We start from the raw sequence: 16,301 nt of genomic DNA, 5'->3' as shown, positions 1-16,301 counted from the left end.
TATTCCGCAGGCTGTTTTGAATTGACTATCAACATGTCCCACTTTAATGAGGGAATTCCTGTACATCAGAGGATGTCTAACGCACATCCTGGCTCGTAATCATGCTCTCACCTATATCATCAAAGTCCCACAGCAAAGCCCAATTCGAGGAAGGGGGTGAAACATCCTTCTACTTCTGAGGTCTCATGGAGGGAACAAGGGAGGGAGCTGCGGGATCTCTGATAGTTGACTCTCTATGAAATAGCCCCTCATGACCTCAAACAGCAGCAGAGAATTTTTGAGCGACAAAACTATGTCATTCTGTCAAGATGTACCCAGTACCGTGTCCCTGGGGAATCTGCTGTCACAACCAATGTTCCCATGGATAGAAAGGGACCCCTCGGGATCCGGAGATTGACAGCGAGCATAGTGGGACCAGGAATTAAAGGTCTCTAAAGAGTCAAGAAGCTAGTCAGAGTGGCAAAAATAAAAACATGCTGTAAAGTATGATCTGAGCTGTGACATGGGAACCTCCCACTCTAAACTATGCCCCCCCTGGACAGTGGGGGTTAGGTCATACATGAGGACCGGTTTGCAGCTGGCTTGCTCCCTCCCTCCTCATGCCAGGCTGAACTATGCTGGGAACCAACTAAGTTAAGCACAAAACTTGATGCTAGTGGACCCTCGCATGGCTTTTTTGATTTAAAGCCAAACAAGTAACTGTTTTACAAAGTTGCTTTGATAAGGAAATGTTGCAAGGCGAGGGAAAAGAGACTCTGGCAATCATCAGGAGCACGAAAAATTACTGCAATTCAGTAAGAAAACAACTTCCCCCACTGTAAAATAACATTATTCCTGCAAGGAAAGCAGAGGGAAGTTCCTCCCTTATATAGAGAGAGGATTGTTCTCCGACTTTGATTGTTTAAGCAAAGCTAAATGTGTTTGCTTTAAATTATGTCACAATATATCACAGAAGTGCTTCTAGTTTTGTACAGGAACAAATATCGCACGCCTCTTTTGGAATGAGCGTGCATTTGTTTAGCTCTGCATCTCTCGATTTCCTTATCAGAATGCATTAATCCTTGGGGACATGAAAAACACTACAAACTGAAGCCCATCGACAGAGCAATTGACATACCGAAATTTCAGCAGAGTATATTTTGGCTATTTTCTGATTTACTTTAGGATTTCGGGTTTTTTTGGCCATATCTTTACTTTATCTAAACTATCTTTAAAACCTTTTTTTTTTTAATTGTCCTCTTTGATTTGCAGAATTAGAGCGCATAAGGAAAGACAGAAAATACCAAGAAATATCAAATAACCTATTTCAGATACTTACGGTATTGCCACCAAGACCCAAAAGAGAAGATAGCCACCCTCTGCTCTCCTACGCCAGGCCTATTTTGACCCATCATCAATCTCCTTTAATAGCGGTTTCCATGGCACTCTGTGTTCTGCAGGAGAAGATGGCAGGATGACAACTTTAAAGTGACCAGTGTTTTGTGTGATGCTGGACAACGCTGCAAGCAAACATCGATTGGCTCCTTTCCCTCTCCTTTTGCAGCAGGTGTGTCTGCCGGAGAGACAAACAGATTCAAATTGAACAGGATTGCTGATTTGGCTCGGTGCTCTTTGGGCATCCCACGCATGGGAGGTGGAGGGTTTTTAAGTCTCAAATCTGGCCAGATATCAGAAGGACTGCAGATGCAAAATCTGGGCAGAGAATAAAATGTAAGGCACTGAAAGAGTAAAGGAAAAAAGATCAACAAAAGATTTAAGGTGCTGTTTTTTATGGGTTAAAAGAATAGTTGAACATATAATTTTAGAATATGTTCGTATATATTCTTAGAAAAAACAAAACCTTTAAACCAATCAGCTACAACATTAAAGCTACATGCTAAATTCTGTGCAAATTCCCTATTTATATATCTATTTATATACTAGCAAATCACAAGGTGCTTTATAATGCAGGGCAAAAAACTTGAAATAATACAGAGAAATCACCAACAATCAGATGACTCCCAGCAACAGTGGGAAGGAAAAACACCCTTTTAACAGGAAGAAACTGGCAAAACCGAGCAGCCAGTCAGGGAGGGGAGGCCATCTTCTGCGCCTGGTTGAGGGTGAGGAAAGGAAGACAGGACAAAAGAAATGCTGTGGAAGACAGCCAGAGTTTTACAACAACTAATGATTAAATGTAGATTGGTGTATTGAGTTAAGAAGAGACACTCAGCAGCCTAGGCCTATTGGAACAACGCTAAGGGTGGGTTCAGGATCACCTGGTCCAGCCCTAACTTTATCACAAAGGATAGTTTTAAGCTTAATTTTAAAATTAGAGAGGATGTTTGTCTCCCAAATCCAATCTGGGAGCTAGTTGCAGAGAAGAAGGGAGTGAAAGCTGAAGGCTCTGCCTCCCGTTCTGCTTTTAAATACCCTAGAAACCACAAGCAGCCTGAGAGCAAAGTGCTCTTTGAGTTCATATGGTAGTATGACGTCTTTACGATAAGAATGGACCTGATTATTCAAGATCTTTTATGTGAGAAAATTATTTTAAACTTGATTCTAAATTTAACAAGAAGCCAGTAAAGAGAAGCCATTATGGAAAAAATATGCTTACAAACTTTTTACCTCTCAGCCAGGCCTACATCCACTTCAGAATCAACAGCTTTCATAAGATCCTAGATTGTTGGGGAAAACCACAGGACAAACTAGGAATCATCATCTGGGATTTGATACTGCTAACCATTGCATCACCGTGCCGCCCAGCGGCGTGTAACAGCAGGCCGCAGCCTGATATCAGACTAGCTTTGACCCATTAAGGAATGGACAATCGAACTCTGGCGATATCTGTGGTGTCTGGACATTGGCAGCAGATCATTTGGGTTTTGTGGGTTGTTGGGTGGGGCATCTGCGCAGACACTTGATCACACTGGAATCTGGGGAGTTTGGATGCCAGATAAACTTGGAGATTTTTTTTCTTCTTTCGGGCATTATTGGTTAGTTTTTTTTAAACCTTGTGGATGGGATAAACTGTGCTGCCGGGAAAAACATATGGGTGGAAGTTGAAACCAAGTGAATGCCACAATCAAAAGTTTTCCTGTATAACAGTGCGTTATAATGCCATGAGCAGTGTTCTTCAGTTTAACTGCCAGTGGTTATTAATGTTAAAGCTTGTAAGTGCTTGTTTTTTTATATATATAGCAAGTAAGGTACAGGAAAACATGTAAAATGATGAATATTAGAGGTGCCTGGATGCAAATTTAGAAAGAGCCAGCCTTGCTGTTTTAAGTCATCATGCCAACCTGGCTGAAGCTTCAACTCTTTGCCTCCTTCAAAGCACTCTAAGAGTAACAGCTGAAGCTCTTTTCCGAACTTAGTGGTTTCTGTCATATTGTTAGAAGCTGCTTATAGAACAGAAGGACTGGATGTTCATCAGAAGTTAGAGGATGTTTTCTGAATATGCAGCCACCCTTGGAAAACCCCTTAAACCATTCTAATGGTCATCGAACTTTATTGGTATATAATGAGGTGTCAAACTGGTCACAAAGGGTACTGGAGAAGTCGTCAAATGTCATCTTTATGGGGGAAAGAGCTAAATGGACATAATAGTGGTATAGATCTTCTCTAGAATCATTGGCTTCTAGTTTTCAAGACAGAGGAAATAGTCCTAGCATAAAACAACAGGGCCACATACAGGGCTGGTTCCTGTTTGTCCTTTTGGAGAGAGTGGCTCCTGAGTCTATGTTGCTGCTGGTATCAGGGCACAAAGGGGAAGGAGGCCTTCTGTAGACAACATGGCTCCCCTGAGATAATAATAGTAGGAACCTTCCTACCTTGTTGAGTATCCTGAACTGAAGTTTAAATGGCAATCGTTAAAAACTAATTAATCATACTCTAAAGAAATTTGAGTATGATTTCATTGTGTACAATCAAAAAAAAAAGTTTAAGAAAAACTCCACAGACAACATAATGTTGCTGATACAACACTATGGTGATACTCGAGACTTTAATTTTGTCTGTGACACAATTCAAATTGGAAATTGTGTCATTTTCCTTCCTAATCTACACCCACTTCCCCCCACAATATGGGTATCATCCCCTGGTATAACTCATAGAATTGTGAGGTTATGTCGCCGTCAGACATCACAATGTGCATTGTTCTAATGGCTGCTTCTGGCTGACAGCCCAAGAATAATAACTGAAAGACTGATACGTGAGTGATAATCTGAGAAGTGAAATATGTTCAGCTATTCTAAACTACAATGGCCATGCAAGGCCCTCAGTTTTTGCTGAACCACGTGTGAGTATTTGCTGTATTTAAAAGCATGTATGACCTGGACTACAGACGATTGCTTCTGCGTCCAGTCACCGAGTGACCCATATTGCCTTCTCTTTCATTCTGGCCTCCCCACAGCTACAACCGATACCACTACCTGTGACCAAGCAACCCCCGCACAACCCCCACCCATCCCCATCATCGACCTTCCTTTTTCACATTAAAGTAAAACCTGGAAACCATTTTGCTACTCTTTTTCCTCTGGAGCCCTCATAATGACAGGAAAGTGCTCTGGCCCCAGTGCCACAGAGAGCAAAGGCACAAGCTTGATGGGAAACTGTAAGCCTCTGCATCAATTTCTCCTTTTAGGGCTCTGTGAATTCTGTTACACCCACACTCTGCAACCATAAATTTCAAAAGATTAAATAGCATGTGGACCTTATCTTTATTTACACAATATAAAATATTTTATCTACGTAAGGGAAAATGAGAAAATTGACCCCTAGAGTCTAGAAAGCCCTAACTTCTCATGGAGGAAATCAACTTGAACTAGTTCTATAATTTTGTTTGAAAGAGAACAGTGTTTTTTCTGCCTCGCTGAATGTTCATGTGAGCACTGCTAGTGTCCGAAAAACTTTTATCCTCAAAGTGTGCACACTGCAGGTAAAATGCAGAGAATTATAGATTTTGCGGGTAGATTTAAATTAAGGAATTACAGTTTTTTGCAATCCATTTAAAGAAGCATTGAAAGTAAGTAAGGGCCATAAAGGTTAACCTGTATAAAGACAGTCTCATATACATACATATCAATGATATGTATGTATATGAGACTGTCTTTTTTGCTTATGAATAATATGCTGTTTGTGTTGCACTAACGATGCAAGGGCCATCACCTTGCAGATTGGGACTGACTTTGCCTGTGCTTTAGCACTGCAATCACTTGCACTCTGCTCATAACCCGCCCTGTAATCAACCAAGAGTTCATCTTGTTCCAGAAGCCAAATCAAGCTCATTATCAGAGATCATTACCGTGGAATGGTGTAATGAATCACAGATTGAAAACAAAATAAAGTTGGTTGTTTTTCTGGACAACAAACTAGTATGATAATAACTGTCTGAGATCAGAATTTTGGCAGAGTAAAAGGGATTTTTTTTCTCCTTTTAATAATTATGAACCTTTTTTCTTAGCTTACTATTCATTTTGGTTGCCCATAGACAACCAGAACACCCAAGTGTGAAAGAAGGAAGGACGCTGGTTAAAACAGAAGAGGAACACACACACCACTTCCTTCCATAAATTACCACAGCACCCACTAGATAGATATGGCTGCCTAGGAGGTCTTCTCTAGTAAAAGTCAAAGCTTTTTTGCTATCTGTGGTTTTTTACGACCGGCGTTATTGTTTGAGCCTGACAAACTCTCAGGGTCAACAAAGAGCCAGACAGCAGATAAGAGCTGTAACACACCTGCGTGAGGAAAGAAACTGCACGCCCAGTAACCTGCTTCCACTATCTCGTGATGGATTAACATACAGTAGGCTGCTTACTATAGAGATAAGATACTCCTTTCTGTTTCACAATCACACTCGTGCACGTATTTCCTGATTATGGTCAAAATATATTAGATTGGGTGTTTATTTATTTCGATTTTAGAGAATTAAAACATATTGGTCGGTATAATGAGTTTTACAGGAAATAATAAAATACAGGCTGTGATAGCTTCAGATGGTTGCAATAATTAGCCGCACCACTTCATCCTCATTATACCAGCGGCTCCGAAACACTTTGCTCTCATTAGGGGCGAGCCATTGTCTGTCAGCAGTTAGCAACCATTTCGACTCTCTCATTACAAAACAAAGAGAGGGGAGGTAAAACAGTTTACCCACAAATCTTCCCCTGTGTGCACACTGGTTCACTCCACTTATTCAGGCGGGGAAGTAAAGCCCATCTGCTCGTTTTATAGAACTTCCCCCTCAAAACCTTCACCAGTGCACATTCATCAATTCTATTTGGCCTTAGCCAGCAGCATATTTGACCAAACACCCACCGAAACGCTCTCTTCAAAGCACGTCTCACTGAAAGCCAAGGTTGATTGAGCCGCTACTGGGTAAGGTGGCCGTTGCTTAGAATGTGAATGCAAGGTCCTTTCCTACGCATCTCCTGTTGGCTTGGCATGAATGGCTTGAGCCAAAAGGAAAAGTTGGAGCAGCACAAGCTCAGCCGTGACAGCCACAGGAGTAGCTTCACTTAAATAAAATAAGAATGGGCAGCTGGTCTCCTGTCCTCTCGTAATCAGGCATGAGGACAAAACATACTTACTAATAGTTAGTAAGCAAACATGCCACAACAGCTTAGGTCAATGAGATTGGTACTGAATGATAGAAACCTCAGTGTTTTGTTGCTGCATGCACCAACCATCAACCTCTCTAGCCATGCTTTCAGGCACAGGTTACAGGAATGCTGAGGTTTTTCATCTGCGCTGTGGCAGGCATTATTGCTATGACTTCTTTGAGTGGTTTCTCAATTGGGTCTGTTTGAAGGCGCAGCACAGGGGGCCAAACAAATACACATTAATCTACACTTTGTATGAATATTCAGATACAGCTGTCTGTGACACAGAGATAGCAGCTGGTGTGCTTGGGCCCCACAGATATCCCAGTGCCATGCCTGGATAGAAGCCGTGGCATCTGGGCCAAAATGGGCCCAGCCGGCTCTGGCAAACCAGGCCCAGAATCTGCCCAAATCCCAGAAGCAGGACAGGTTTAATATACAAGGGTGGTCAAAGTCAATGAAGGCCTTTAACAGCCTGAAGGAGATACACGAAGACACTTTCAGCACGTCACTATTTTGCAATGAATCTCTGTCAAATGTCTATTAACTCGCTGTCTAATGTCAGGAAGGATAAAGATGATTGCAACCTTAATCATAAAATTTCTCCAGCATCCTCTCAGGCTTGGACTTGTGTAAATCTGTGAAACTGACATTACAGTAACACAGTGTTTCCAGTGTTAGTGGAGCTAAAGGCAAGCTCCCACAGCTTTATGTGTCACATTAAATATACCACCTTGTTTTGTTTTGTTTTCTTTGAGCACATCTTGACAAAGGAGACTAAATCGAATTTATCTTAGGTGAGTCATATGGGCATTTACTTTACGTCAGCCTCTTCTTTTGATAAATCAAAGCAACAGCAGGCTGGTTTTTGAACCAACAGCTGTTTAAAACACACAACGATCACGTTTTTCATTACGGCCAAATGTCATAACCAGCTTAGTGTGGCATTTACGTTTTCCCTGATGACATGAACGCAACTTGCCCTTTTTCATTACCCGGCTTAATCTCATACTAATCCAATGATATTGCCATAATAAGTAAAACAAGTATGCTTGGAAGACAAAGCCCCGCAATGGTGACGGCGTTGGTGTGCCTGGCGTTGGCACCTCCCTTACTGTGTGCTGGCTGGCCATGACAACACAACGCCACAGTGCTGGCTGTCAGCATGCCAGGCCCCCAGAGCAGCTGCCAGGCCAAACCCATCGAGCACTAATTCAGCCAGCCACAGGGAGCCCTCCCCTCCGCAGTTTCTTCCTTCTCCAGGCCCTTCCCGTGGCTACAATCACCCCGTCATCTGTGTGCACACACCCACATTACACAATGCAGGTTTTAATTATGACAAACTTGCCAACAGCTAATAGCTCATCTTTTGAATCAAAGACTTTCTTACATAAAGGGGGTGGCCAATAATTTAATAACTCCACCTTGACAACACCTTTGTTTTTTATCGTCAACTCTCCTCTCAAAGCCAACAACACAGGAAAAGAAAAGACCCATCGCAGCTATTATTTATTTCTAAATGTTTCCATAATTGCTATAATTTATTACTCAACATGATATAATGATGCTGCTCAGCATCAGAGGCTCGGGTAGGGGGGTAGAAGGGGGGTCTTGCATGAGTCATTTGCATGCTTGTCTTTGACACATGTCCACGTTCATTGCACAAATCATTAACATCCCGCTCGTTTTGTCATTATCTCCTGCGAGTGAAGGTGCACCTACGGAGCCTCAGGGACTGCGGCCAGGCCAGTTGCTCTGCGGTCGGTTAAGCGACGGCCAAAATGCGGAAACATTCAGCTGGTCTTCTGATGTGATGGAGAGCTTCTGTAGTTAAATCCTGCTGTGTCCTCGGCCCTTTGGGCTGATTGTGGTTGAAAGGCTTTTTCTACAGAGGATGAATGGAGTACTTTGGGTAAGAAAAAAACAGAAAGTATCTATTTCCATCATATTTCATCCAAAATAAAGAGCTACATTTGCACCAAAGTTAATAGAATTCATCCTCTTGCTGTCTATATGAAGCGTTGTTATGTCATAGCTGCCCCATACACTGGCTACTTATTAGACTGGACCAAAGTGGTGGACTGAAGGCTGACATTCCTAAATCCTGGCCTTTATCATCTGCTCCGTCACCTGTCACTCATCTCCTGTCTGTGCACGTCTATCCCAGCTGAAGGTCACAATATGGCTGATTCCTTTGGAGAGGCCCTCCCAGGTCCCGATGCTCCACGCCGCCTGAGTAAACATGGCGCAGCAGTTCATAAAGATGCGTATTGTGTGCCTGCATCTGTGTATGTGTGCATTTAAATGAACGTGTGCTTATTGAAGGGGGTCTTCCTGAGCAAAGCTTCCTGACTGTGGGGATACGTGCATGCCACTAGTGAGGCCGGCTGAAATATTGATGCTGTGTTTTGTTCTAATTTTCGCCTGTACTCGAGAGGCCATCTGGATAGGTCGGCCTTTCTCACGTTAAATATTAATTGTCCCGTTGAATATGACCTGGGGAGAGTAAAGGAGGGTTGCCTGTAACGTGAGAAAAAGAAAGGGAGAGGAGGGGGGGCTGTAGGGGGTGGGGGAGCGGAGCACGATTCAATAGGTTTTTCCTAACAGATGGAAGACTGGCTGCAGGGATGCGGTTAGTGGCACAGTGGAACCTGATATCTGACTGTATGCCTCCCTGCCTATAAATACAAAAGGATTACATGTGGTTACATTAATAATGAAAATCATATTATTCTGTTGACACGTGTCTACACAACCTGTCGTGGCGCAGTCAGAACTGCTGATGCTGCTCATCAGTCTGGTTCTTTGTAGTGCAGCTACTCAGGTAAGACCAGCTGATTGTGTTGTTTCAACAAGCCAATCAAACAAGTCGCTTCTGGCCAAGTCTGCCACCCCAGGCTAAACAAAGTCCCAGAGGAAAGCAGTAGCAGGATTAAGCCGAGAGGAAAAATTTAAACAGCTCACAAACAATCTGATTACTGATGAGCCACTGGTCCAAACTCTGATTAGCTTTCCTTCTTTTTCAGCGCTGAGCTATATCTCCCATGATCTGAGTGAGCACTTAGTCAGCAAACATGATGATCAATTTTAATGACGTGTTACAACAGCAAAGGTTTTCATTCAACTGTCCTTTCACTTTTAATAATTAACAAGGGCCTATTAATTATGAACAAATCCTCGAGCCTAACCCCGATCAGGAGGGAAGGTGTTGTCCAGGTCGTGTCATTTTCAGAGTTGTAAGCTGGTGGGGTGGGAAGGAGGACAAACACCTTTGTTTCTGGTACTCTCACAACAGCGCCTGAAGCTCTGGTGATCAATAATGCAGCTCGGCACGTGTCTGGGTGGCTTCCTTGCCGTCTTTGAATAATGTATGCAGTTTGTAAAAGTGTGACTTTTAAAGTGCTCATCATTGTTCAGTGAGTGAACCATTTCCATTACACCTTCAGGCCTCGTGGCTCGTACTGCTCAGTCAAAACAATAAATGGTCTTGCGCGGTTGAGATCTCCATTTTCGGATGCAAAATCAACACAGCTGGACATCCTAAAGTTTGTGTTTATGTCTGTGCGCTACCTTTCCGACTTTTAGTCTAAAATTAGCTCGGCCGCATCCTGCTGTGATGCTGAAGGTGCAGTCATCTTTCCTCTCTGAAGGACATAACACTGTCTGAAGTTTGTGGGTGGAGGGGAGGGGAGGCCGAGGGGGAGGGAGGAAACGGTGACTACCGTGTGACAAGCGCGCAGTTCCTTCCTCAGAGGCCTGAGAAACAGGAAGTGCTGCACATAAGGCATTATTGTGACGGAGAGGAAATGCAAGGTCCTCTAAAATAAGAGCTCCAATCTGGTGGTCAATGACAGGAGCCTGTCCTCCATGGCCCCTCGGAGACCTGTATATCCCCCCCCAACAAACTACAACCCCTCCACAACTTCACTGCTGATTGACGCAGATAAATATAGAGGGGAGCAAGCTCCAGTCACATAATATGGAATGAATCCTCTTTCGCTGTGGGATGGGATTTAAGAGCAGCAGCTCAAAGATAACATCACACAAATCGGTATTAAGATGATGCGATAACCCTTTTGTTCCTTGCTGAAACCTCGCGTACACAGACCGAGTAACGGGAGCGTTTCAGAGGGCTGAAAGAGGCATATGGGTACGATCCACCCTGTTGCAGGGTGGTTGCTACGAGAGAAGCAGGGCTTTGTGACAGGCTGCCTCCCAGTTAATTAAAATCCTACATTATCTGTTTCATGCTTTCAATTAGAAAGCTTTGGAAAGGGCCCAAGCCTCTGCATGTAGATAACCATAGCAATAAGATGTGATTAATACTGGTGGGGGGCTTGCTCTGCAGAAATGCCCTGCTGTTGTGTCCATGGCTTGTTTTGATCTCTGGCAAAAATGGCTGCACAAAATCTGCAAGGCATGTCAAGCAGCAAATTAACAGGATAACATCATCTTTTTTCTGTTATTACAAAATATGGCAGGTGCTGACCACCTGTGATCAAAGCACGTCTAAAACAGCAGCAATGACTGAAGATAGAGAATCTGTATCCCTCTCTGTGTTCCTTCTGCACCAAGTCTAATGTTTTCCCCCCTTTTATTATTATCAGTAATCAAAAGAAGTGTCAGCCAGCAATGTTTTTGCTCAATTAACAGCAGATCCATCAGTGCCTGTTTCTGCATTTCACAATCAATTAACTGCAACACAGGCTGTACAGGCAATCAATCACGCTAAGTTTAGCACATTAATGAGGTTGTGGAGTTGTCTGGGTGTACTTGGTGTTCCACCAGCCAAACCCATCATTTCTCGTCACACATGACATATTGTGACATGCTATCAGAGCATAATGTGTGCGATAAAAAGGGGGTCAGCTACGACTTAAAACACAAGATGAAACATTTAGTTGTATTAAACAATAAGAACTCCTGTATATTTTTATTTTTCCAGAAGCATAAATGACAAATGTCAAACAAATCTTTGCAAAACAAAACAAACAAACAAAGAACATTTACTGCCACCTACTGGCCATGCTAAGGAATTACACAGTGGAAAAGAGTAAACATTTGTGATGACTACTTTAATATCTGAATGATTGGCTCAGTGAAGATGAGATAGGCTGGGGACTTAATGTAAATTCTTCTCCACTCAAACCACAAACATCTTTAGGTGGGTTACTTTCCGAGGCCAGGTTCTGACATTTTATTCTGGAAAGGAGTCGCTTTCACACTACACTGATGTTTGAAGTCCCCAGCACTTGGGGATCTGAGTGGGTGGTAAGTGGAGAAGGAAGCCTCTTCCTCTTCCTAAGAAAGGAAAAGTGCCGTTGGATGGCTGCTCTTTCCCAAAGAGCCTTCCTCTTCCCATGAGATCCATTCGTACTCCTGCATCCCCTCTGCTCATACCTGCTGACAGAGAACAGTTGATGGACTCTTTATTGGTGAGGTCTGACACAGTGGCAGGAGCAGGATCCCGAGCATCCACAGCAGGCCCACTGGTGACCCTCAAAGGGCTAGTTGCAGACTGGTTAGCAAGAAGCTCCTGTGGTGATGGTGAAGGAGATTCTACACTTGCAGGTTCAGACACATCTGGGTGGTTTTTCCTTTGGTCTTCTTCTACAGCAGGTGAGGCCTGGGATGAAGACTGAGGTTTGGGGCTAAAGCGAGCCAGCAGACCCTGCTCTGTGAGTGGATAGTGACTGGAAGCCCACTCGTGCCTCTCGCGACGCATTACCTCCAGCTGCCTCAGCTCTCTGGGCAACTCCAACACACTTTCCTGTGGATACAAACAGTTGATTGGGACGGTTACTGCTAACCTTTAAACTTCTGCAAACCTCACATGTCAATTAAATACTCAAAGCAGTTTAAATCTGTGCAATGCTTGAGTAAAGAAAACGCCAGATTTAAGACCTTTACAGACACACACAATTAGCCCGCTGTGATCTGTGGATGTTATATTTCAATCTGAAATCCTGCAACACATTAGAGCTGATAAAAGGAAAAGCAAAATGTTTATTTTTGGCATTCATTTTTAACTTTTTCACATAAAGTTATATTAGCTATATTAGCCATTTCGCATGCAACGCAGGGTACTGTAAGAACAATTGAATGAAAAGTGTTGACCATGACTTGTGGACTTACCAATAACTGGTAAGGACAACCTTACCACGCTGGTCTACAATAACATTTATTTAATGATGCATAAGTCTGCGTGAGTGCAGATCATTAATATGTAGACACAACCGAGAAGACTGCATTTATCTCATGTGCTTTTGTGAATTGCACAGCTTAAAAATCATCTGAGAATTGCATCATATCGCATAGACCCTGTTTCTTACCTCAGCTATCATCTCTTTCCTTATTATTCCCAATCTGGAAGAGAAATCTCTCTCAGACATCTTGTACAAGGGCAGAGGGCAGAATCGACACTTTAAAAGATGGATGTGGGTTCTATGTTTGAAAATTCTCCCAGTTGTATAGAACTCTATAGGAAAGCAGCCCTCGGATCTTGCTCTGTGAGCTCACCAAACACTTTACTGATGACTATATTGGCTCACTCACTACTTTCGAATCATGCTGAATAAAATATAAAATCCACTTTGTGAATTCTGAGCATTATTTAGCCACCGTTATCAGCAATCACTGAGACATCAAAGTGGCCACGTCCGTCTTATACACTTTCTAAGAGACAGGCCCATACTCTGTGTTTTACTGATGACGGAGGAAAGAACCAAACATACAAATGTGCAGTTACATCTCACTAGAATCAATGCCATACATTTTTACCAGATATGAAAATACTGTACATAACATGCAGAAATGTCTTTCTGTGTGTTACTGACGTGGGAGTGTGTGAATGAAGCAGTGAAGGATAACGTAAACCTGTCCCACGCGTGAATGACAGGAAGCTGTCACTTTAACAGACTGATGAAGCCAGCAGTGTTGACTAAATCATGCGCGTTTCTATCATGTTGCCCGACTTTTGACTGCAGCAAAAAACTGAAAAGGATTATTTCTTTGAAGACAGCTAATTGTTTCTTAATTACCCACCATGCCAACATGCGCCAGTTCATCGGGCTGGTAATGGCTGCTGCTGAGGTAGGAATCAACCAGAGCCATGTAGTCTCTCATGAGCGTGTCCAGCAGCACCAGTCTGAACGGCTGTAGGTGGATCACTGATAGAGCCATCACCTTCAGCAGGGGTAACGGACAAGGCCGCATGTGCCACATCTCGCTTTCTTCCTGTAAAAACATAAGCCTGTTATAGCACCAAATACCTATACAGCACAAGAAAAAAATACCCTGGATAGGTCTGTGTGGTGTACCTTAGTGAACTGTGACTTCATCTGAAGAGACAAAAGCTGGGAGGGGGGCACCCTCAGATGCAGACTTAACACCTCGTGGAGAGTACTGACTCTGTCAGGAAGGAAACCTCCCGTCTCTGAGTAGAAGCACATGACATCTGCCACCTAAAATATTTAAAGAAGACAAAAAAAATGATTTCAATCAAACAGACAAAACAGAGACACATAAAATGAAAAGAACAATATGGATAATTTAGAGAATAATCTAAAGATTAGCAATAATGTGCATACTGCGCACGTACCTGAGTGTCAAAGACATTTGCCAGCTTTACTCCAAACTGAGCGATCAGACATCCAGCAATGGCTCTGCAGTCATGGATGACCTATAACAAATATCAAACCAATATGCTACGGTAATCATAATCACTGCCATAATTTTAAGAGAGCTTCTAATGCAGTTATTTGTCACCTTTAAAATGTCCTTGCTCTCCAGGATCATACCGAGGCCATTCTTAAAAGCCCGGGCTCCGAGTAACAGGACATCAAATAGGTATACTTTGTTTTTAGTGGCAATCTAGAAGAATTAGGTTTAAGTTATTTTCCTTTTTCTGTCCTCATGATGGAGAAGGAACAAAAAACCAAAAGACTGACGACCTTCTCACCTGCAGCCAACACAGTTGTCCATTCTTAAATACCTCAACTCCTTCTGCTCCCACACCGATCACGTGCTGTTTCTTGATGTGCATTATCTAACACATTTGGATACGGTACATGGGTCAAAGAAATCTGAGTCATTTAAACAGTAGAAAGCAAACATCAAATCAACTCACAGTAGGTCCGAACTTCTCATGAAACTCATCAACAACTACGTAGTTGATGTACTCTTCATCCTCCTCGTCATCATCTGCAAAAAGAAAAAGAAAAATCCTCTCAAAAGTGAGACGTTCAAAACAAATGTGTAGCTCAGGGTTGTCTAACTCACGTTACCTAGTGGGCCGGACAACCTTGTGTCAATGCGAACGGCACATGTAACCCCCGAGACGACTCAATATGAGCAAAAAAGGGTAATTTCAACACTACGTCAAATTCTTTCTGCACAATAAAGAAATGCTGTTGTAATAAAGGAAAATAATCCTGTCAGGACAGCTTTTTTGGCTTAATTTGTAAGAAACAAACAACTGTGTTTTCACAACTGCATAAAATTATAGAAAAGAATCTGGTACCAGATATTCCTTTAATTATAAAATTTAAAGTTTTCAATAATTTACTTTGATTTTTTTTTCTTTACCGTGGGTAGAAAACAAGCAAACATGTAGTTTAGGTGTTCATCTATTACTTAATTACTTTGGTGTAGTATAAATGACCATTAGCATACAGGCCTCCTTCATATTTTCCAAAGCTTTCCAAAGCCCATTCAGGACCCCGGGCCTTAGGTTTGACACCCCTGGTGTAACTGGTTCATCATTAGCTTTAGTGGAATAAATGAACTCACCCAATGTGCCTGTCTTCCTGTATGGCTGAAACTTTGCTACATCCAAGTGGTCCTCTGGTCTGTGATGGTGAATATTTCTGTGCACAGTTTTGTACATTGAAATTTATTACAAGCCAGGACAAAAGGCATTCTCACCAAAAGTGGCACCTCATGCATGTCTTACTTACTCACGGTCACCGTTCCCATCACTGCTAAATTCCACTGTTGAATTAATTATATAAAAAGTCAAGCCAGATATCAGAATGGACAATGAAAGAATACTGTGCAGCTTGGTACAAACCTGTTCAGGTATTACTTTTCATGAGTGAACTCACCATTCAGAATCTCATGGCCAAAGAAAATGTTTGTTCCGGGAAACCTCCAGCCATCACTACTGACAACTGCAACAAACCAGAAACCCCAACTATCTTTCCAAGACACTAATATAAAGTATTTAGCAGTTTTACTCTCTTATATTACAGAAAGAATTCATAAATAAAGTACAACATTAATTAAAAACATCTAACCGTCCGCCAAAATCAAAGCTTTGTTGGGGTAAATACGTTTCACGACCCCGAAGAACGATGAAGTCTTGAGGATCAATTTGATTCTCGCTCCCTTGAAGTAAGTCAGTAGTTTTACATCATCCACAACCATTTTAAATCATGTACGAGCTGTTTCAAGCGAATAAAACAGTGTATTTGTTGATTTGGAGATATCCTTATCCCCAATCACCGGTTAGCGGCTAGGCTGTTAGCTGCTTGCGATTAGCGCGCTGGCCGGGAATGTTGCGTTCATGAGCTCGTCGTTACTTAATTGTTCGAGCGCCTTGACTCCATAAAAAAACATCACCAGATAAAAAACAACTAACACAGTTTTTAAAATTACATTTACGGCTATCGGAAACTTTGCGTAAAGCAACAAACCGATTTTTTTTTTTAAATTTTA

General features: G+C 42.4%; 1 protein-coding gene across 1 annotated transcript; it reads right to left on the bottom strand.

Moving 5' to 3' along the window:
- Window positions 1-11,721: 11,721 nt before the first annotated feature.
- exd1 (exonuclease 3'-5' domain containing 1) lies at window positions 11,722-16,163 on the bottom strand. Its single transcript, XM_085442024.1, has 11 exons — window positions 15,881-16,163; window positions 15,689-15,754; window positions 15,542-15,575; window positions 15,375-15,451; window positions 14,713-14,786; window positions 14,545-14,631; window positions 14,352-14,456; window positions 14,185-14,265; window positions 13,904-14,047; window positions 13,629-13,820; window positions 11,722-12,354 (listed from the first exon to the last, which is right to left on the bottom strand). Exons 1-11 carry the CDS (start codon window positions 16,008-16,010, stop codon window positions 11,809-11,811), a joined length of 1,536 nt encoding a protein of 511 aa, XP_085298150.1. The 5' UTR covers window positions 16,011-16,163; the 3' UTR covers window positions 11,722-11,808.
- Window positions 16,164-16,301: the final 138 nt, after the last annotated feature.

The sequence above is a fragment of the Copadichromis virginalis genome, linkage group LG19 (genome assembly GCF_057382275.1).
Source record: "Copadichromis virginalis isolate Kocher_CV1m ecotype Utaka linkage group LG19, C_Virginalis_male_GT1.1, whole genome shotgun sequence".
NCBI lineage: Eukaryota > Metazoa > Chordata > Actinopteri > Cichliformes > Cichlidae > Copadichromis > Copadichromis virginalis.
This window is presented reverse-complemented; position numbering and strand designations above follow the sequence as displayed.